Source organism: Agelaius tricolor, unplaced genomic scaffold, assembly GCF_023055355.1.
Source record: "Agelaius tricolor isolate 1412-34295 unplaced genomic scaffold, bAgeTri1.0.p SCAF_16, whole genome shotgun sequence".
Lineage (NCBI taxonomy): Eukaryota > Metazoa > Chordata > Aves > Passeriformes > Icteridae > Agelaius > Agelaius tricolor.
Window position 1 is genome coordinate 17,629,347 of NW_027269276.1, and position 21,816 is coordinate 17,651,162.

A 21,816-nucleotide genomic window follows, 5' to 3' on the forward strand; every position below is an offset into this window, starting at 1 on the left:
AGGGAGACTGTTCCCTGCCCAGGAGAGGAATAAGCTAGCCAGATATGCCTGTTATTTCCATGCTTTTTGCAGGTTCTCCTAATAATTTCTTTCCCTAATCCTGCAGCTCAGCTGGATTAGTATTTCTGTCAAGTCACCCTCTCCTCCTCCCCAGGGCTCTGTAACCTTGAGGGTGGGGAGGGTGATGGTGCTGCTCTCTGCAGCTCCTTGGAGCAGGGCAGGGATGCTCAGCCCCCATTGTGAGAAATGATGCTCACTTCCAAAAATTGAAAAGGTTTATTAAAACCTTATCAAAAATACAACAGAAGACTGAATAGAGAAAATATTACAGCACCAGGAGCAGAGGATTTTTCCCACCATGTGCTCATCCACACAATGGAGGTTTTGCCTTTTAACCCTTTGGTTCCCCTAGAATTCTGTCCATCTGCCCAGTGGTGGAGATCACTTCCTGACATCTTGATTGGAGCTCAGGAGCTGCCACAGTAAGGAGCTGACCCTCCCAAATGTCCCAACCCAGGCCACCCCTGATAACAACACAAGGGGAGTGAAATTTAACTATAAATCTGTAAAACTTCTCTTAAAACATATACATGATATTTACCTTTTAATTGTGAGAGTCAGCCATGGCATCACTCATCTATCCCAATCAGGGTCACTCTCCCATCCCAGTGGGTGCAGGGAGGCTCAGCTCCCCAGAACACCCAGAGCAGGGACTGCTGCTGATGCCTTGTGCAGGCTGACCTAGAACAGAGACTGGACTGAGCTAAAGAATAAAGGAGGGATTTATTAAAAGGATATCCTCAAAGGATCCACCTTGGGCAGCACAACCCAAAATGGCCACAAAATGGACCACAGGTCATGGGGTCTCAGACTTTTATAAGTTTTGGTCTATTTGCATATTGGAGTTAATTGTCCAATTACAGCTCCAGCCCATGCAGTCCCATCCTTCTTGTTTTCTCTCTCCAGCCCACATTGTTTATGCCCTTGGGCCTGAGATTTGGATCCTTTGTCCTTGGTCCCCAGCTGGAGCAGGAATTGTTTTGTCTCCCTGCTCTGTGCAGAGCTCACCATCCCCTAACATGAAGCCCAGCCCCACCCACTAAAGCAGCACAGAATCTGAAAATATAAACCCCAAAGCCTGAGGCATCACTGAGAGGCAGGGCTTGCTGCTGTCAGCACTGCAGAGCCCACTGAAGCCCCAGTCTCTCCTTCCAGAGCCTCCTCTCCCCTCAGGATCTGCTCTCCCCACTCCTCCTCCTCCCTGAGCAGTCCATGCAGTTCCTCTTGTTCTTAAAATACCTCTTGGCTCTGGGTAGGGCCTTGCACTTTCCCTTGTCACTGGGCTCTTCACAGCCTCTTTGCCTGGGCTCCCCCAGGGCAGCTTCACAGTGGCACCCCAATAATGCTCCTATGGAAATCCTCATGTTCAAGGGTTCCTTTTGTTTTTAAAGCAGAACTTTCAAGCATGGCCAAGGTCTTTACCATATTTAGATCAGAAGTGTTACCCAGCAGTGTCTCTGCAGCAGGATTGCAGGGGGACACTGAAGAGGGAATCACTTCAGAAGCCCTGCAGAGAGAGCACTGCCAGCACCCCTCAGCTCCTCACACCTCTGCACAGCCCACAGCTGATCCCTGCTCTGCCTGTCCAAGCACTTCATTGTGCAGCTGGAACATTTCAGCCCTTCTCTCAGCACCCTGAACTCAGCAGAGAGAAACTGGGGAAGGTTTAGTCATGGCAAAGGCTGAAATAAAACAACTGGAATGTTCTATCCCCGTTGGGGATGCCAGACCAGGATTTGTTGGGGGAAAATCCAGACAGTGCCCTTGGCCTGCCCACTGCTCTGAGAGCTGGGGACCTGTCCTGGGGCTCAGGCAGTCCTTGCTCCTTCTTGGACACCAGTCTAATAATAGGAAAAGAATAGTTTTAGTTTAATAGTAAAATAATAGTTTTATTAGCAACAAGTTTAAAGAGTGATTTGGGCTTTTTTATGGTCCATGAGGAAACTGTGGAACTCACAGCTCCAGGGTGCTGCAGAGTTCCAGAATCCCTTTAACCTCAGAATATTTAGACAAATTGACTGGAGGAAAAGCTTTCAGGTGTTGCTGAGTGCCCAGATGCAGATCCAGCCCCTGGCATGGGAATCCCAGATCTGCTTTGTCAGTGGGCAGGAGCTGGAGTCCCTCCCTGTGCAGGGAACTGGGGGCACAGATCCTTCCTGGATAATCCCACAAGCTTGGCACCGGCCCCCAGAGCTCATTAACCCTTTGCTGGAGCTGTGGTGGGCACAGACACACTGTGGTGGCTCTGGCAGCTGCTCTGGGAGCCTGCAGTGGGCACACACTGCCACAGCTCCCTGCCACTGAGCTGCCAGGGGGAGCTTCACATGCTCTGCCACTCTGGGCAGGGTTGGAAGGGACACTCCTGAGAGGATTGGTCAGCAGGAAGTTCCCAGGGACTGTCCCCACATTCCCTGAGCTCACAGGCATTCTGGAGGAGTCTCCTCCTGAGCCAGCACCCAGGGTGGAGGTCAGGGGAGCTGCAGAGCTCATTCACTCCTTGGGTAATGCGTGTGAAGGAGAGGGCAGGGAGTGCAGCACTCCAGAAATTAAAGGTGTTTGCAGCACTTAATCAAATGCAAAATGTAATCAAATTTCCTAATTGGAAAAAGTTTGGAGAGCCTGCCTTTATCCTGTCATGCCAGCACTGGGTTTTTGTTCCCTCTGTGCAGAGATGGCCTGAGCACTGCTGTGTCCCACACTACTGTCAATCAAAGCAGCCTGGGCTGATAACAAGGCTGATAAATGATGGCTCCAGTGATTGTGTCAGGGCTTTTCTGCAGTCAGGGGGTTCTGCCTGCTTTGCAGAGCCAAAAGAATGCAAGAAACAGGTAATGGGGTGTTCATGTCAGCCAGAAACTCAGAAATTGTGTCAGTTGGTTTAGGTTTGTTTAATCCTTTCCCTGAAAGAATCCTGGCTTGGTTATAAAACAGAAATGTTTCAGAATGTCTTGAGGTGCAAAGTGCCTTAACCAGACCAGGGTTGAGCAGTTCCTGCTCTTGCAGGAGGATATGTCTTAAACTGGTGGACTTCAACTTAGTTTAATGGTTGACCCATTCCTGAGAGCAGGCTCACTGTGAGGCTGTAAAACATGGCAGAAACAGTGGGGTTAAGCTCAGATTGTGACATCTCCACCCTGGGCCTGGGAGGCAGACAGGTCCTTCTGCCCTGTGACCACCATGTGGCACCTGCCTGTGTTGTCATGGCAAGGGAACATCCCTGCCTTGGCAGCTCTTCCACCCCAGGGAGGGGTTTCAGGCTTCAGTATCAGTCTGGGAATGAATGTTGGCACTGGAGCTGTACATAAATAAATAGATAAATAGATAGATAAATAAATGAATAACTGAAGAGCTGATGCTGCAGCACAGAGCCTCCCCCAGGGCCATCTGTCCTGCTGCTCCCAGCAGTGCTGGTCCCTCACTGCACACAGCCCCTGCTCCCCTGTCCCCATCTCCAGCCTTTGGGGGCACATCTCGCCTCATTCCCCCCTTGTGCTCTTCTGCACAGAGTATTGCTGGTCCCTTTGCCCTGTCCCATTCTGGATGTTTGGCTCCAGTGACCTGACATCTCCACAATGTTCTGGGATACTTCTACAGATGAATTGACCATGGCCAGAAGTGCCCTGTGCTGGCCTGGTGCCCTCTGGCAGGAGGTGGCCTCTCCAGCCCAGCCAGGCATTCCCTTCAGGGCCATTCCCAGGGAAACCAGGCTGTTCCATAGCCCTGATGTGAGTTTGTCCATATTGCATTCCCTTGGCATGCACAGGATTAGACCTTAGACCACAACATTTCCTGCACAGGGATTTGTCCCACAGCTCCTGCATTTGCCTTCCTCAGAGCCCTGAGCAGCAGAGATGGTCAGAGGCAAACAGGGGTTTCCTCAGGCTCATTATTGATCCTGCTCAGCCACTGCCACCTTCCAGCCCAGGAATGGGACTGTCCAAAATCCCTGCCTGAACAGGAATGGGACTGTCCAAAATCCCTGCCCAGGAATGGGACTGTCCAAAATCCCTGCCTGAACAGGAGTGGGATTGTCCAAAATCTCTGCCTGAAGAGGAATGGGACTGTCCAAAATCCCTGCTTGAACAGGAATGGGACTGCCCAAAATCTCTGCCTGAACAGGAATGGGATTGTCCAAAATCCCTGCTTGAACAGGAATGGGACTGTCCACAATCTCTGCCTGAAGAGGAATGGGGTTCTCCAAAATCCCTGCCTGAACAGGAATGGGACTGTCCAAAATCTCTGCCTGAACAGGAATGGGGTTCTCCAAAATCCCTGCCTGAACAGGAATGGGACTGTCCAAAATCCCTGTCTGAACAGGAATGGGGCTGTCCAAAATCTCTGCCTGAACAGGAATGGGGTTCTCCAAAATCCCTGTCTGAACAGGAATGGGGCTGTCCAAAATCTCTGCCTGAACAGGAATGGGGTTCTCCAAAATCCCTGCTTGGACAGGAATGGGACTGTCCAAAATCCCTGTCTGAACAGGAATGGGACTGTCCAAAATCCCTGCTTGAACAGGAATGGGGTTCTCCAAAATCCCTGTCTGAACAGGAATGGGGTTCTCCAAAATCCCTGTCTGAACAGGAATGGGACTGTCCAAAATCCCTGCTTGAATAGGACCGGGATTCTCCAGAATCCCTGCATGAACAGGAGCTCATTCTTGGTCCTGCTCAGCCCACTGCCATCTCCCAGCCCAGGAATGGGATTCTCCAAAATCCCTGCTTGAACAGGAATGGGATTGTCCAAAATCCCTGCCTGAACAGGAGCTGATGGGACCGAGGGGAGGCAACTCACAGCCATCCCCAGTGCAAGGAGTGTGGACAGGAAGTGGGAGAAAAGCTCCAGGAATTGTCTGTACCACAGCAGGAGATCAGGAGCCTGAGCCTGGGTGAGATAATTCCCCAAGGTACTGTGCAGTAAGGGAAAGTGTTGCAGGTTTCCCAGGAGGTGACACTTAAAAGTCATTTTCTGGTGGAAATCTGACAAAATGAGCACAGTGAGCCAGGGCCATGGTACAGGAATCAATGAATGCAGCCTTTGGAAAGGCTCACAAGCAGGACATCACACAAAGCTCTTGCAGAATGGAGGGAGCTGCCAGGTTTTTTGTCACAGAACTTCTGTTGTTCCTTAAACCCCTCCTGTGACTCCATGAGAATGACCATGAGTAAGCTGTAGCATAGAATAGATCCTGAGGGTAGGAATATGAATGGCTTAAGAGAGAAAAAACTCCAGAAGTCAGCATTTCCTTGGGTTTGATGATTCCTGAATGCTGGGGAGCTGCACTCTTCGACTCCTAATCAGAGACCAGGGAAAATAAACCAAAGATTGCACTGTGTGCTGTCAGCAGGCTGCATGTGGGGATCCCATGAGCTGATCTTCCCCCTGTGGAGCACTGCTCCCCTTGGAGAGCCCAGCACTGCTCAGGGTGGCTCCTAGGGGTCCTTCCCTGAGCTGAAATGCTCCTCTGGAGCCTCCTGCTCCTTCCACAGGTGCAGCTCTGGTGACTTCTGTGGGCTCCAGATGTGGAGATATTTGTGAGTGGGATTAAACCCAGTGCCACAGTGATCTCAGGCTAATCCTGGAAGGATCCAAGCAGTGCCAGAATCATGGAATGGGCAGGGTTGGAAGGGACCCTCAGGGATCATGGAGCCCTGCACAGGACACCCCAATAATCCCCCCTGTGCTTGGTGGTTTTCACCTTCAGAACTGGGGCAGGGTTGAGCCTGTTCAGTGATTTATCCCTGATGGATATTGAGGGCATGGAAGGAGTTAAAAATACTCAGTTCTCTTTGGGCTGTGAGTGTCAGAGCTTTGGTAGAAAGGAGGGAAAGTGACCAGCTAGAGGAGCAAAAATCCTCAGCTGAATGGTTTCCTTTTGATATATTAATACCTCCTTCAAGGGCTATTTGAGGAAAAACAGACTTAAGAAAATGAGCTGGGATTTAAATGGGCTCGATTGCCTTCAGAGAGATTGAAATAATTCCTAAATGAGCGTTTTTAGTTGAACTCAGAGAGGCCACTAAGCTCTGAGCACAGGTCAGGCTGGGGACAGGGAGACGATGGGAGGCTGAGCAGAGAGGAGGAGGAGGGAGGAAGGGAAGGCACTGTCAGGGGGGCCTGGCCATGGCTGGAAGGCAGCAAAGGGACACCAAGTGGCTCTAGAGAGGGCCAGCTGAGTGTGCCATCACCTGCCTGACCCCACAAGAGTGGGGCCTTCAGCAGCTCCAAGGGAAGGGGGAAAACCCCAATGAATCCTCAGTTTCTCAGGCATGGAAAGAAGGGGTTGATGCTTTCAATTCTGACCCCATCTCTGCACAAGGGAGAGCTGAGGGCCCCAAAACCCTCCTGGCTGAGAGGAGGGAGCACCAGCAGAGGCAGGAGAGACAAGATCTCCCTCTCCTTAACCATGACAGAGAATGATGGTTCCTTATTTCACAGCTTGCTTTTATAACCCTGATTTCCATTTGCAATGGGAAGCAGCACCTTTATTTGTGGGGGAGTAAATTTGTCCTGGTTTCCCTGGGAGCCTTATCTGGGGACAGCGGTGACAGGGGACTCTGGCAAGCCCAGGGGACACTGCAGAGCAGTAATTTATTGCTCTTTGTTGCAAAGCCATAAATCCATGTTCAGTGGTGAATAAGCAGAGTCCCAGTCACCCCATCCAGCCCGTGCTGGTGCATTTTTGGAGCGTGGGGATGTTTTTCCCAAGGAGCAAAGGGCAGTTAAGATGGACAGCAAGTGCCAGTGGAGCAGAGGACAGGGACACAGGGGCAGGTGGCTGCAGCAGGTGAGGAGAGGCTCCTGGTGACACTGGTCACTGCTCCAGCTCAATCACTGCACTGAAGCTGACAGCCTAAGGGGATATTTTTGGCAAATCATTTATTCAACAAAAATGCAGCATTAAAGCAAGCAGAGCCCTTGGTGGATTTTAGATGAATTTAATAAACCTGAGTCAGCAGAAGCTCGTGCCTCATGATTTCCCTTTCCCTGGTGAGAGTCCCATACATCCTGTGCCTGGTTTGCCAGGTCCCATGGCTGTCTCAGGCTGCAGTGCCTCTCCAGTGGCAGGAGACATCAAAACCCCTGAAACCTTCTGCTTGGAGCACCATAACCTCCAAAACTCCCTCTGGGTGAGTTACCCACAAGGGAGCTGCTGTCCTCCACTCTGCTGCTGCTTCCCACTTCCTTTCCTGCCTCATTTCCTTGGGGCACCCAGCACATCCTGTCCTGCCACAGCCATCCCTGCAGAGCCTGAGCCACACAGGTGACAAAGGCCCAGTGGGACGTGGGGACTCCTTTGCCTTTGGCCAGGCTGGAGGGATCAGGAGCATTTCCAGGCAGTTGCTGTGCTTTGGGAATGCCAGGAAGCCTTGAGTGTCCCCTCTGCCACCTTGGCTCCTTGGAGTGATGCCCTCTCGTGCATGGTGGCAGTGCCAGCACAGGCTGTCCCTGGAGCAGGGCCTGGGGCTGTAATGAGCACAACTTCACTAATCAGGCTCTCCTGCACTAAAGGGACATTCAGGGACACATTTATGAGGGAGAAGAAGGGAAATAGGGCTGGGAAAGGAGCAGCACAGTCCTTTTGTCAGCAGTTAGTGCAGTACACACTGAGGATTGTGTGTCCTGTACTGAGAGGAGCGTGACCATTCCCTGCACACACCTTGTCCTGCAGCACCTGCAGGGCAGCAGGACCCTGGTACAGCCCTGGCCCTTGGGGGAGTGTCCTTTACTCACAGAAAGCACCATCCATCCCCAAGGCTCTGCCATCAGAGTGTGCCCTGTACTCCACTGGAACTGGCATCATAGAAATGTGAAAATGTGGAGGGATTAGGGCAAGTCCTTGGGGCACAGGAGTGAAGAAAAGGGGAAGAAAGTGATGGAAAGCAAAGGTTCCATCATGGCAGGGTGGGCAGGAGCACAGAGGGGAGAAGCAGAGGCTGGGGACTGCAGCTCCAGCCCAAAAACCAGGGTGTTGATCCAGGTGTGCTCCTCTGCTGTGAGCCCACAGCCAGGGCAGGTCCTGTGCTTGCCCTGCCACAGCCCCTGGGGCTGTGACAGCTCTGGAGCCCAGCTGGCCCCTGTCCTGCCATGTGCCATGGAAAAACCTTCCTGGGGTGTGGGTTTGTGATTCACACTAGGTGAGAGTAAAAGGAACAGGCTGCTGCTGTGCCACACTCCAGTTTTTATTCTGGATTCTTCTAAGATCTTGTGAGAGTTCCAAGGGGATGCAGTGTTATCTCTGCTGTGGTAGCAGTAGTGGAACAGCTACTGAGTGGGATCTTGAGTAGGCAAGGAGGTAGTAAGTGAGCAGGAAGGGTCTCCAGCATATATAGTATAGGTTAAGTATGATTCTAAACTAATGAGTTTAATAGAAGGTTTTAGTTTTGCTTTTTTATCCAATCATGCCCTAATTCTAGTGGTCTAAGATTTCACACAACATTACTGGAGTATTACTCAGAACTATGCATGTATTTCTGTCAGGTTTTGTTGTTTATGGGAACACTATAGCTAAAAAATGTGAACAACAGGTTAAGTTTACATTGGGTCTGGGGTAGGGTAACTTTATGGCAATACCACTGCTATGGTAGAATTGTGCCTAAGGACAAAAAGGCCTCTGCTCTCTGCTGCAGCTTTTTAGATACTCAAGGCACTCAGTGTAAGTTTCTACTAAAAGCTAAAATCTATGTTTCTATTCCATTTAATGGCTTCATATATCTCAGTTTCTTCATATCTTCATATCTCATATATTAAGATACCTTCATATCTCAGTTTCTCTAAGGTTTCAGTTCAATCCCTGGGCCTGGATTTCTTTCTGGGCCTGTGCCCTGAGGGCCTTGCACCCCAACACTTGGGGGCACTTGGGCTCTCCTGCTCCCACCATGCACAGTCCTGTTTGCTGGGAGGGCACTCCCAGCCAGGCACTCCTTCCTCAGCCCTGCTCCCACGGGGGCTTTGTCATGGTAATTAGCCCCCAGCCAGGTGATAATTAGCATTGACTCCATGTGTTACAGAAGGCTGATTAATAATAATCTTTATTAAGACACTCATTGCTCTTTTATAGACAGATACAAGTTGACCTAATTGGTCCTCTAGTCCAAACACCATCACCATTGGCTAATTAAGAAACCACAATTGATAAACAAATCTCCATAACACATTCCACATGTTCACAACAACAGGTGCAGCAAGTGAAGATAAGAATTGTTTCTCATACTTTTCTCTGATCTTCTCACAGCCTTTCCCAGGACAGTGCCTGGGGAAGATGTGTTTCTCTCTCTGGCCAGAGAGTTGGTGCCACAGGGCTGTGTGGAGGGGAGCATAGGCTGCTCAGCACCCAGGCAGTGAGCACAGGGCACCCAGCTGAGGATGAGTTTAAGGTTAAACCATGGGGCAGCCATTTGGGGAACACTCCCCATGGATGGAACAGGGCCTCCCTGCTGCTGCAGGGGCAGGGGGCAGGGCCAGCACAGGCTGCCCATGAGTTTGTGACATGTCCTGGTGGCCTCATGTCTCCCTGCTCAGTACAAACAGGTGGAGCACTACCTGTCCTTCCACTGCTGCAGGGGCAGGGAGCAGGGCCAGCCCAGGCTGCCCCTGAGTTTGTGACATGTCCTGGTAACAGCTCATTGACACTGTGTGTCCCTGCTCAGTACTAACAGGAGGAGCAGTACATAGGAAGGGAGCAGGACCAGCACAGGCTGCCCATGAGTTCGTGACATGTCCTGGTAACTGGTGGCCTTGTGTATCCCTGCTCAGTACAAACAGGAGGAGCAGTACCTGTCCTTCCACTTCTGCAGGGGCAGGGAGCAGAGCCAGTATGTGCTGCCCACGAGTTTGTGACATTTCATTGACACTGTGTGTCCCTGCTCAGTACAAACAAGTGGAGCAGTACATATCCTTCCTCTGCTGCAGGGGAAGCCAGCACAGGCTGCCCATGAGTTTGTGACATGTCCTGGTAACTGGTGGCCTTGTGTGTCCCTGCTCAGTACAAACAGGTGGAGCAGTACCTGTCCTTCCACTGCTGCAGGGGCAGGGAGCAGGGCCAGTATGTGCTGCCCACGAGTTTGTGACATGTCATTGACACTGTGTGTCCCTGCTCAGTACAAACAGGTGGAGCAGTACATAGGAAGGGAGCAGGGCCAGCACAGGCTGCCCATGAGTTTGTGACATGTCCTGGTACCAGCTCATTGACACTGTGTGTACCTGCTCAGTACAAACAGGTGGAGCAGTATCTGTCCTTCCACTGCTGCAGAGGAAGGGAGCAGGGCCAGCCCAGGCTGCCCATGAGTTTGTGACATGTCATTGACACTGTGTGTACCTGCTCAGTACAAGCAGGTGGAGCAGTATCTGTCCTTCCACTGCTGCAGAGGAAGGGAGCAGGGCCAGCCCAGGCTGCCCATGAGTTTGTGACATGTCATTGACACTGTGTGTCCCTGCTCAGTACAAACAGGTGGAGCAGTACATGTCCTTCCACTGCTGCAGGGGCAGGGAGCAGGGCCAGCCCAGGCTGCCCATGAGTTTGTGACATGTCATTGACACTGTGTGTCCCTGCTCAGTACAAACAGGTGGAGCAGTACATGTCCTTCCACAAGCTGCCCGCCGACATGCGGCAGCGCATCCACGACTACTACGAGCACCGCTACCAGGGCAAGATGTTCGATGAGGAGAGCATCCTGGGGGAGCTGAGCGAGCCCCTGCGGGAGGTAAGAGGGCAGCCAATGGGCAGGGCACGTCCCCAGCACCTCTGGCAGCTCTGGAGCTCCTGGGCCAGGGGCTCAGGAAGCTCCCACCTCTTGTGTTTGATTAAAACTTGGCATGGAGTGCTGGCACCATCCATGCCCTACCCAACCGGGGGGTCACAGGAAGAAGGAGCCTTCAGAGAAGCTCCCTTTCCTTCCCAGCTGAAGCCTGGCAATGCAGGTTGTCCCTGGCATGTCACCAGTGTGTCACCCACCAGCTCTAGAAGGGGCCTGCCTTCTGTCTTTGTCCCCCAGCAATGTCCCTCCATGGGAGAGAGAAGAGCTGAGCAAGTGCCAGCCAGGATTTAAAACTAGTTTTGCTCAAGTCTCAAAGGACACCCCTCTGAAAACCCCCATGGGGGGACACAGATGCTTCCCCAGCTTTCTCTCTTCCCGCTCCAGTTATCCCTGTTCCCATGGAGTGCTGTGCTGGGTGATGGGCTCAGTACCACATCCTGAGTGGGAGCTGCTGGGGCACAGAGCAGCTCCTGAGCTGTCACCCCTGCAAGTGAGACAGAGCCCCAGGGGAGGCACAGCCTGGCTGTGGTGACAGCTGAGCAGCTGAGCTGGGCTTTCTGCAGCCAGGGTTGGTGATCCAGCCTCTGCCCAGTGCCTGGTGAGCACCTCTCTCTCCTCTCCTGACACTGTCCCCATCTGCCTGGGATCATTCTCCTCCTGGGCACATTTGTGCTGTTTTACAGCTCATTGACAAGCAAGGGCAGCAGAGAACCAGGGGCTGCCAAGGTGAGTTATGACACCTGCCCAGAGAGGAGCCCTGGGCTTTGTCAGACAGCATTTCACTGCTGCTGTGCTCCCTCACAGCCCAAGGTTTCCTGCAGAAACAGGAATGCTGTGTGTGTTTGGGAAGTTTGAGCGTTGTCCCTTCTCAGGGGAGGCAGAGGGATGAAGGCAGTGAGTGTGGTGCTGGCTCCAGCACTGCTCTGAGCATCCAGAGCCCATCCAGCCAGACCAAGGCACGGCCACTTTATCCCACTTTAAATGCACAGGTCAGGTGGGGATCTTCACAGGTCATTATATGTTGACTAACATATGTGCATCCTCTCCTCTTCCTCTCTCTCCTCTACACCCCACCTGCTCAGGAAATCATCAACTTCAACTGCCGCAAGCTGGTGGCCTCCATGCCCCTGTTTGCCAACGCAGACCCCAACTTTGTGACGTCCATGCTGACCAAGCTGAAATTTGAGGTGTTCCAGCCCGGGGACTACATCATCCGGGAGGGCACCATCGGCAAGAAGATGTACTTCATCCAGCACGGCGTGGTCAGCGTGCTCACCAAGGGCAACAAGGAGACCAAGCTGGCTGATGGCTCCTACTTTGGAGGTGTGTGCTGCTCACTGAGCCTCCACAGGCACAGGGCTGCTGTGCTCAGCCATTCCTGGATCCACGTGGGACTGAGCCCAGCACCTCCTTCTCCATCTCTGGGCAGCTTCCCAGACAGGGGATGTGTCACTGGCTGGGGGCTGTGTACAAATCACAAATGGGACAGGACTGCTAGGAATGTGCCTTGAGCTGTTTTATTTTCCAGCATCAGCCTCATTATATGGTTATGACAATGGGAAGATGCCAGCAGCTCACATCCCAGGCATGTTTTTGGCCTGGCAGTTCTGCACAGTCATGGAGATTGGGTTCTTCTCTAGAACCTGCCTTTGTCTTGTTGATGTTGGGTATCACTGGCTGGGGTCTCTGTACAAATCACAGACAGGATGGGACTGCTAGGAAGGTGCTTTGAGCTGTTTTATTTTCCAGCATCAGCCTCATTACATGGTTCTGACAATGGGAAGATGCTGGCAGCTCACATCCCAGGCAGCAGACAGGCAGGTTGCAGGACAAGCTCTGAGTGCACCACTTCTGATGATCTGCTATGGGGAGACAGAGCAAAACCTGCCAGGCCTTTCCTCTAAAAAATTCCTATTATGCATTTCCCACACTCGTGGTTCATGTGGAACAACCTGTCTGCCCCTCACTTGGGTACAAGGGTTTTGCAGCCTGGCATTTGGAGCTGGAGGGTTGGAGTCAGGATCCCCTGACTGCCAGATGGGATTGAACTTGTCTGTGACATTCCATCACAACTCCTCACACACGTGGCACTGTCTCCTAAGCAGCATTTCCTTGGGAAAGCAGCCTGGGAGGACACTCAGAACCTTGTGGTGCTGCTGGAGCAGGGCTTTGGGGAGGCTCAGCATGAATCCAAGGAAAGGTGCAGGAGGATTGGCACCCAGCACCCACAGGGAGCACAGTGCTGTCACTGCAGCCCACACCATCTGTCCTGAGGTGCCTGTCTCTGCTGCCCAGGCTCTGTGCAAGCAGTGGGAAAGCAGGAGCTTTGGGAGCTCTCTGTTGGGTGTTCAAGGAGCTGTGGTTGGTTGAATGCAGGGCTTTGTGTTCAGTTACCAGCTGAGCAGTGAGGAGTGTGTGACAGCAGTGTAAATACACCCTGAGCTGGGAGGTGCCACTGATGTGGCTTGCCCTGACAGTGCTCGTGGCATAGACATGAAAATCCTTGAAAACTCTGGAAAGACAAATATTCCAGGTACAGAGATCAAAATACAGCCAGGCACCAAAGGCACAGATCAGCACAGAGCCTCTCTACAAATCTAGAGACAATTGGCTTCAATGAGAGCACGGCTTGACCTTCTGCTCCCGGTGCCCACAAGGAGCTGGAGAAACACAGCTCCTCCAGTGTGAACACACAATGCTGCCTTTGATAATCCCCCAGAACAAACCTTGTGTGCCTGACTGGACCAGCAGAACCCCTGAGGGCAGCTGTGTGTGGCAGCTGCCCCAAGCGAGCAACGTTGGTGTGCACACAGAATGTGAACTTTGGCTGGTTTTGCTGTGGGAGGGAAGGCTGGGAGGGCACTGCAGGGAGGGTGGCAGGGGTGCTGTGGTGGTGCCCATGCCCTGTCTGAGCCTCTCTCTGCCTGCAGAGATCTGCCTGCTGACCCGTGGCCGGCGCACGGCCAGCGTGCGCGCCGACACCTACTGCCGCCTGTACTCGCTGTCCGTGGACAACTTCAACGAGGTTCTGGAGGAGTACCCCATGATGAGGAGAGCCTTTGAGACTGTGGCTCTGGACAGGCTGGACAGGATTGGTGAGTACAGGGGGGAGAGTCTTCTTCCTTACCTGCTGCCTGGGCAGCCCTCTCCAGGCTTGGTGCTCAGTTCTGGGAAGCGATGGAGATCCCAGCCTGGCTCTCCTTGTCCAGCTTCAGCTCCCTCAAGGACTCCAATCTAAACCTACTAGGGGTAAGTTTAGGTTGGATTTTAGGGAGAAATCCTTCCCTGTGAGGGTGGGCAGGCCCTGGCACAGGGTGCCCAGAGCAGCTGTGGCTGCTCCTGGATCCCTGAAGTGTCCAAGGCTGGGTTGGACAGGGCTTGGAGCACATTGGGACAGTGGAAGGTGTCCTTGCCAAGGCAGGGGGCCTGGACTAGATCACCTTTAAGGTCCATTCCAACCCAGACTATTCCGGGATTCTGTGACGGTCACAACTCACAGTGACCCATCCCAGCATGCTCCCTGTCCTGTGGGAGACACAACCTGTGCTGCAAATATCCTTCCCAAGTGTCTCTTCCCCAGCTAAAGACCAGTATAACATTCTTTGGTCACAGCCAGAGGTGTGTAACAGAGATGAAGTGACTCATGCAAGGTCATGCAGGAAGGCTGCAGAGCTGAGGAGCATTTTGGAGTCCCAGTCTAACTCCTGCAGCTCCTTGTCCATCCCCTCACAGTGACAGTGCCTGCATTCCCAGTGCTTTCCTCATGGAAAGCTCAGTGGAGCTCTGAGCACAATGCAGAGGGCCAGGAGGGTGGTGAGGGGAGGGGGATAGGGGCTAAGCTGGCGTCCCAGCAAGGGGTGCAGTGCCTCTGGGGCTTCTCCTGCCAGGGACATGGGATTCTCTGCATCTCATTACCTGCTGTGGGACCCCTGAGGAAAAGGCTCTGAGCTGAACACCAGCTTTTGCAAAGGTCAGGCTAATGAGGCCCTGGTGGAAGTGGCAGTAGGCCCAACACTTGGGTTATTTCAGTGAGGCTGTACAAATGACAGAGAAAATGTAAAATCGATGCAGGGATGGGCCAGCTTGGCTTTACCTCAAGTTCTGCAGGTCTGGGTGCTCAGTGCTGCTCAGCTTTCCAGCCTGGTGCTCTCTGGGACTGTGGGATCAGGTGGGCAGAACATCCTGTGCTTCCTGTCCTGTGCTCTGTGCCCCTGCACACGTAACTGAAATCCGTGGAAAATTCTGACCCAGCACAAAGAACCTCACGTGCTTCTTCCCCTGAGAGAGCTCCCCTTCCACAGACAGCTGCAAATGTCAGCATAAGGTCAGAAGGTGACACACAGCAAGTGGAACAACAGGCCCTTTGCTGCAGGGCTCTGCCACTGCCCTCCCTTCCTCCTGCTGCTCCCTGTGCCACTCAAAGTCCTGCTGTGCCCTGCTTTCTTTGGCACTCACCCTCAAGAGCTGCCTGCTCCCTTAACTCTACATCTGAACTGTTGTGAAATGGCTCCTCCATAGCCCTTGGTGGTGCCCAGGTCTGGGCACTGTAACTGCCCCACAGAGCCCAGGGGAGCTCTGGGCACCCCACTGGAGCTGGCAGATCCCATGGAATTCCCTGGCTTTGTAAATAAGGCATTTCTTCCCTTCCTCTGGAATGTGCACCATCCAGAAGGAGCAGTGCAGTAGTTCTGTACCAGCCTGTGACTTTGAAGGAATTCAAGGTTACTGCATTCTGCTGAGGTTCTCTGGAAGTGCAGGAATCATTCTGGAGGACTGAAGTTGAGGAACAGCAAGCAGTTCTTGAAAAGCAGGGATGAACAGAAGCAGGAGCAGTTTTGGTCCTGTCCCATCCAGTTCAGGATCTGTGCACAAGGAGGAAGCAAATGGAAGCCTCTTTCCAAGTCAGTGGTGCATTCACTGGCTCCCTTCTGCCCAGGTGACAATGTCCTTGGGAAGCTCAGGGTGACAATGTCCTTGGGAAGCTCAGGCCACAGTGAGTACAGGAGATGATTCAGAGGGCCCTGTCACTGTTCAGGTACCACAATAAGATCCATCCACTATTCCCCCTGTGCATCAAGGGAGTAGGGAGGAAAATCTCAGCCCATCCAGTCCCACTGGGAGATGTTTATGGGATTTCTGGCCACGAGGGGGTTTTGGAAAGGGTGGTCTTGTAGGTACAGAGTTTGTGGTGATTGGGAGTGGAGCCTCATCCCCAGTGGGTGCAGCTGTGAGCAGCAGGTGAGCAGCACTGCCAGCAATGAGCCATGGAGTGCCCAGGGGCACTGAGCAACCACCAAAGGGAGCAGAGGGCACCCAGGGGCAGTGCATAAATACAAGGGGTATAAAAGGTTGGGCTGAAGAACAAGAAGAGCAGATGTTTGCAGCTTCCTGAAGTAGTATGGTGTTACTCTGTATGGGCAGACACCTGAAGCCTTCTGATGAGGTCTGGTGTTACTCTGGGGTGAAGCTTTCTGGAATTGTGTGGGGATAATCTGCATATTGTGGCTATCTCAACTGGGACATGGGCTCAGCTTTGTGGGTAGCAGAAGGAGCAGGCAGGGGCTCAGCCCACGCAGCAAGAGGAGCAGGATTGGTTGATTGAGGTGGGATGAGGCAGTCCCACAGCAGGGCTGAGCAGTTTGGAAGCAGTGGGTGGGCAGAGGAGAGGGGCCAGAGCCCCCCAGCCTGTGCTGCCATGGCCTCCTGCAGGAACAGGGGCTGTGCATGGAGCTGGCAGGCACACAGAGCCCTGGGCAAAGAGCTGAGGTGTAGCCTTGAAGCTCTGCTCCTACTGGGAACTGATCCTGGTGTCCTGCCTGGATTGGGCAGGAAGGGATTCATCTCCATGGCTTGACAGAGGCTGGGAGGCTGCAGAGATTGGTGGCACTGCTTAAGTCTGAGTAACTTGAGGCTCTGAGAGCTCCTCTACCTGCAGAATGTCACACACACGTGAAACTCAGGGCTGGAAGTTGGACACTCAAAGAAGCTGGTCTGAAATCCAGAAATCAGAAAAAAAATTGGTCTGAAATCAGAAATCACTGAAGAATCATTTTCTTCCTGATGAAATCAGCCCCTCTTCCTTGTTCCTGGCCTTCCTCTCAGGCTGTGTGCCCTTGTTCCTGGGCAGGCTCTAAGGTTGTGTGTAGTGTCTGTGTTGCAGGGATGCTGTGCTCTCTGCAGTGAGTAATTCTCTGTCTGGCAGTGTTGGTGAAGTGCCCCAGTTTGCTGTGCCCCATTACATAAAACACACCCTTCTGTTCCTGCCTGCTTTGAAACTGGTTTGCAGTGACCACTGAAGCTTAAAATGAGATTTCCACAAGTATTTGCACTTGTAAAACACCAGCACTCAAATGCTCATTGAGAGGAAGCCCAGCAGGGGTGGTGAACGCTGTCAAACCCAGGGAATAGCAGGGACAGTGCTCTGCCCCTGCTCCATGTGCTGTGGGACACCCAGAAATGCTCCCACCCACTGCAAGGGCACTGGGGAGAGCTGAAAGCCTCCTGGGAGCCAGAGGAAGTTCTTGTTTTCATTTCCCCAGGAAGTTTTTGCCACATGGTTTGAAATGCACATACTTTGAATGCCACTTGTGTATGTTTTGATACAAGGATCCCAGTGAAGTCAGGATTAAAGATGCCTTGAGTTTCCTTCAGGCACTGCAGATGCCAAAAAACCAAAGAAAAGCCAAGACAACACAATTCCAGCCTCTAAATATAATTTATGATATTATCACAGTATGAGAGTGTCAACAACATACTACAGTGGTAGAAATGTTAAAAGCTTTGTCTATAAACAAACCACAAAAATAGCTGTTCCCAAACTCTTGGCCTGCCAGCTCGTGACCACAGTTGTGCAGCTGAGATGCTGTTGGCTCTGCAGCCCTGCTTGTCTAGTCCTGACTAATCCCCTGGGCTGTGCTGCCTCCAGGCAGGGCTGGCCTGGGCCAGGTGAGCCAGGGAGAGCAGCTGGGAGCAGTGCCAAGCTCTGCCTCACATTCCCTGCTTGTCCTTGTGCTGCCTTTGCTGCCAGCCTCAGCTCCTCATCCCTTCTGCAGGGACAGGGATGCTCACAAAGGGGGAGCTGGGGTGTGTTGGGGCTCCTCCCTTTGGCACTTGTGAGGATTTGTGAAGGAATTTTGGACGAGTTAAGAGACAGGACCTCTGAGTTGCTTTAATGATGTGATTTATTTTCCTTCTGCATAGGCAGAAAGGGTGAGTTTGGCTCACATCTTCACTGCATGGCTCAGAAGGTCACAAGACCTCTAGTTTCAAACCTTTTAAGGATTTATTAACCAATAAAACACTGCCAACAAGGATATTTATGTTTTTGACCCAACCCTTGAAATATTTCATCTTAAGGACTCATGCTACAGTGTGAGCTTTCTTAGCCAATCATGTTGTGACACACAAACCTACAGTACTGTACTCTAAAACTCTAAACTTCACCTAGCTTAACATGTCTCTGCTTTAAACTATAAATCCACATTCTCACTTCTATCACCTAAGTTTGGAAGGCTTTCCCAAAGTCTCAGATCAAATCTTGGGTTTAATTCCAAGCTTTGGCTTACAGGCCCAAAGTTCTGAGAGTTTTCTACATTTTGGATTCCAACTGAATGCAGATAACTCCAGCTCAACACCAGCTTTCACTTTAACCAAATAAAGTCCCAGGTTTGTTCAATGGGCAGGGGAGTAACCCCCACAGGTGAGAGGAGCAGGATGCTCTGGCCATCAGGAGATAAATACAGCTGGAGATACAGAAACAGCTCTGATTTGAGGCTGTGGTTCTCAGTTCTGATCTGGACCCAGTGGTGCAAGGAGAGAAGTGTCTGTGGCCCAGGTGTGCAGTGGTAGAGGGTGGCACAAAGCTTCCTTTAAATTCCCAGCCCTTGGCACAGCTGAGGTTTCTTATCCAAGCCCTGAGAGCTGCTCCTGTGTGGTGTCCTCTCCCATCAGCTGAATAACCACAAATCTTACTGTCCATGAGGAAACAAAGTTCAGGTGCAATTGTGCATTTCTCTGTCTCCCTGTGGGGATCTGGGTGTGCTCAGCACAGAGGAAAAGGCACTCAGAGTGTGCTTTGTCTCTCCTGAGGTGGCTCAGGTGAATCACACCTGGAAGTGCTCCCTAGCACAGGTGGGAGCTTGGACTTGAGCAGGAACTGAATATCTGAATTTCCTTTTCTCTGGAAGCCAAGGCCCAGCCTGGGAGTACTTTGTGTTTAGCCTAAGGAAAGGGGTCAGTAACTCACCAGCCATGGGGGATGTAAATCACTCCAGCTCAGTGAAGGGCACCTGGCAGCCCTGCTCACCTGAATATGAGGTGCCATTCTCCTGTGACTCAGGGGAGAGCACAGCCCCAGCACCCCAGGAGAAGTCCTCAGCACCCTGCTCTATCTCAGGAGCTCCATCCCTGACCTTGCTCTTTGCTGCCCACAAAACTCTTTGCTGTCTGCATGGAGATAAAACACCTGCTCAGGGAACATTTTACAATTCCAGCACCTTTATAAATAATTTTCAGCCCTCTTTTTAATCACATGAAGCAGGAGCTGCTCACAGTGACACCTCTCCTCCTGGGGGCCTCTCCCTGCCTTGAAGGCACTCCAGGAGCTGTCTGCAGCCAGCCCACACTTGAGAGCAGCAATGACAGTGCCAGCATGTCCAGAGTGTCCCAGAGTCTGTCCTGTCACAGCTGCCACCTCCAGCAGGGCTCTGGGGAGGGCGTGCAGGCACCTTGGCACTGGTGCCACTCAAGAAGGCACCTCTTGGCTCCAGTCTGCAGTGATGAGTGAGAGCCCTGAGGGTGTCCCAGCCTTGGGAATGCCACAGCTCCTCACCCCTCCCTGGACAGTCACAACCTACCCAGCTCTAGATATTCCATTTTTTCTTCATCCTGCCAAGCTCTGTGTCAAGAGTGGGAGGGAAGAGCTTCATTTATCTGGAGTGTAGCTGTGCTGAGACTCAGCAGGTGACATCATTCAGGGTGTGTTGGACCTGCAGCAGTGTGGCTGTGCTCTGGCTGTGCACAGGGACATCACATTTTTTGGGGGATAATTAAGTTTATGGAAGAGGGGAAGCAATCAGAGGCAGGCCTGAGCTGTACAGGGAGGGAAAAGAGAGAATTGTTCATTTCAAAGGTACCCCCAGAGTGGAGAGGATCCAGCCAGGGAGAAAGGGAGGGGCAGGATGCAGGGAGAGCTGCCCTGGCAGGTGTCAGAGCTCACACATCCATGGATTTACACAGCCAGGCTCTTGGGAAGTCACTCAGTTTCCAGAGCAGTGTTCTGGGGATGCTCTTAGGGCTGATCCAGCTGGCTTTGCTGGGCTCTCCCCCAAGGGCTCCTGAATTCTGAGCAGAAACCTCCCCACAGAGCGAGTGCAGCTCAGTGGGGCTTCACCTGCATCTTTCCAACAGGGAAAGAACCCATAGCCTGGGGGTTAAGAATCATTTTGAATTCTCTGTTCCAGCTCATTTCCCTGTGCACACAGACTCTGAAACTACAGCAGAGCTGGAGCAGCTCCTCCCAACCAGGAAACTCCTGAGGCAGGGCAAAGCCAGCCCTGAGAGTGGGCTGGGTACCCCCTCTGGGGCTGAACTTCTGCAGGAGACAGCTCAGGAGAACCCCTGGCAAGGAAAGCCCAGCTCCAGGGCAGAGCTGGGAGGTGCAGCCAGGCTCCAAAGCCAGCCCTTGGTGCCAGGAATAATCAGTGAAGACCTGAGAGAAACCCCTGTGGTGGGAGCAGCCACACTGACAGCAAGCCAGGGCAGAAGGCAGCCTAATAAAATGAGATTATTTCAAATACATGCAAATTCAGAAAGCAATTTAATGACCTGAATTCTTAAAGTGCAGCCAGTGGGCTCAGAGAGAACTGAAAGGAGAAAGGAACAGAAAGTCACAGCTAATTTCCCCTGTGTCTGGGCAGAATTTTAACAACAGAAAGCTAATTTTGATTGTTTGATAGAAGAATTATTGTTGAGTGCTGGCTCCTTTTATGAAATCACATGAGCCTTTCTCCCTGTTCTTTTGTGTGCTATCTACAGTTGAGGAAAATCTGACTTTGCAGTTCTTAATTAGGGGAGCAACATCTGTTTGCTTCGTTTCCATAATTTTACATACCCCCCTCCACTTCAAAGCACCAGGAGCTTTGCTCTGAACATCTCCAAGGCTCTGAATATCTTCCTTTTCCTCTTAAATTTAGCCCATTGTTGCAGTGAGGCAAACAGGGAGTTCTCAGAGCCCAGAGGGGAGGGAGGGGAGCTGGAGCTGGGGCTGGGGCTGGGGTGGCTGCAGATGCTTCCTCTGTTCTGGGGTGTCTCAGTGAGTTTGTGTGCAGCCTTTAGCAGTGATTTGGGGTGGATTTTTTAATCTCAGCACCTCACTGTGCCCAGCACTTTGATTTCTGTGGGATGAACATCTCAGAAGGACAAATTGCAATCCTCCCTGGTTGGATTGCAGGGGACCAGGAGCCCTTTGGCTTCTCCTGATGAAGCTTCCCCATGGCTGAGCAGGAGCACAGGAGTGACTCCCTGGGGTCACTGAGCAGGGCTGGGGACAGAACCTCATCTCAGGGGGGTCCCCAAACTCATCAGCTGCATCCCCCTCCCTGCCAACTGCCCTGCTCTCCTTCTGCCCAGTGGCTGGGACAAGGAACCCAGGCCAGGAAAAGGGGTTGGAACCATTTCCTCAATCCCATGAGGAGGAGGAATAATCTCAGCACCAATCTCAGCCCAAGCAAAGTCAGTCCCACTCCTCTTTTCTGTCCCACTGCTGGTTTCTGTCTCATGCAGGACCTCAGGAATGTTTGTCCCAGCAGGACTCTGCTCTGGGGCTGCTGGCAAGCAGGATTTTCTCCAGAAGCAACCCACAGGGCTTATATTGGCATGTGGAAACACTGTGTAAATGAGGCAATTCATTAGAGTGGGGAAGTCAATTAATTTCTCAGTTTGCCAACCAGTTACAGTTTTAAAAAATGGTTTTGAAAAGTCCCTCTCCCCTTCCCTGGCTGGA

General features: G+C 52.2%; 1 protein-coding gene across 1 annotated transcript in view; it reads left to right on the forward strand.

The window, feature by feature from the left end:
* Positions 1 to 21,816, forward strand: part of HCN4 (hyperpolarization activated cyclic nucleotide gated potassium channel 4) — a 110,764-nt gene that overhangs the window by 80,287 nt on the left and 8,661 nt on the right. The window contains exons 5-7 of the mRNA XM_071441881.1: positions 10,614 to 10,760; positions 11,897 to 12,137; positions 13,745 to 13,909. Coding sequence (XP_071297982.1) covers positions 10,614 to 10,760; positions 11,897 to 12,137; positions 13,745 to 13,909 — 553 coding nt within the window. The remainder of the gene's footprint in view (positions 1 to 10,613; positions 10,761 to 11,896; positions 12,138 to 13,744; positions 13,910 to 21,816) is intronic.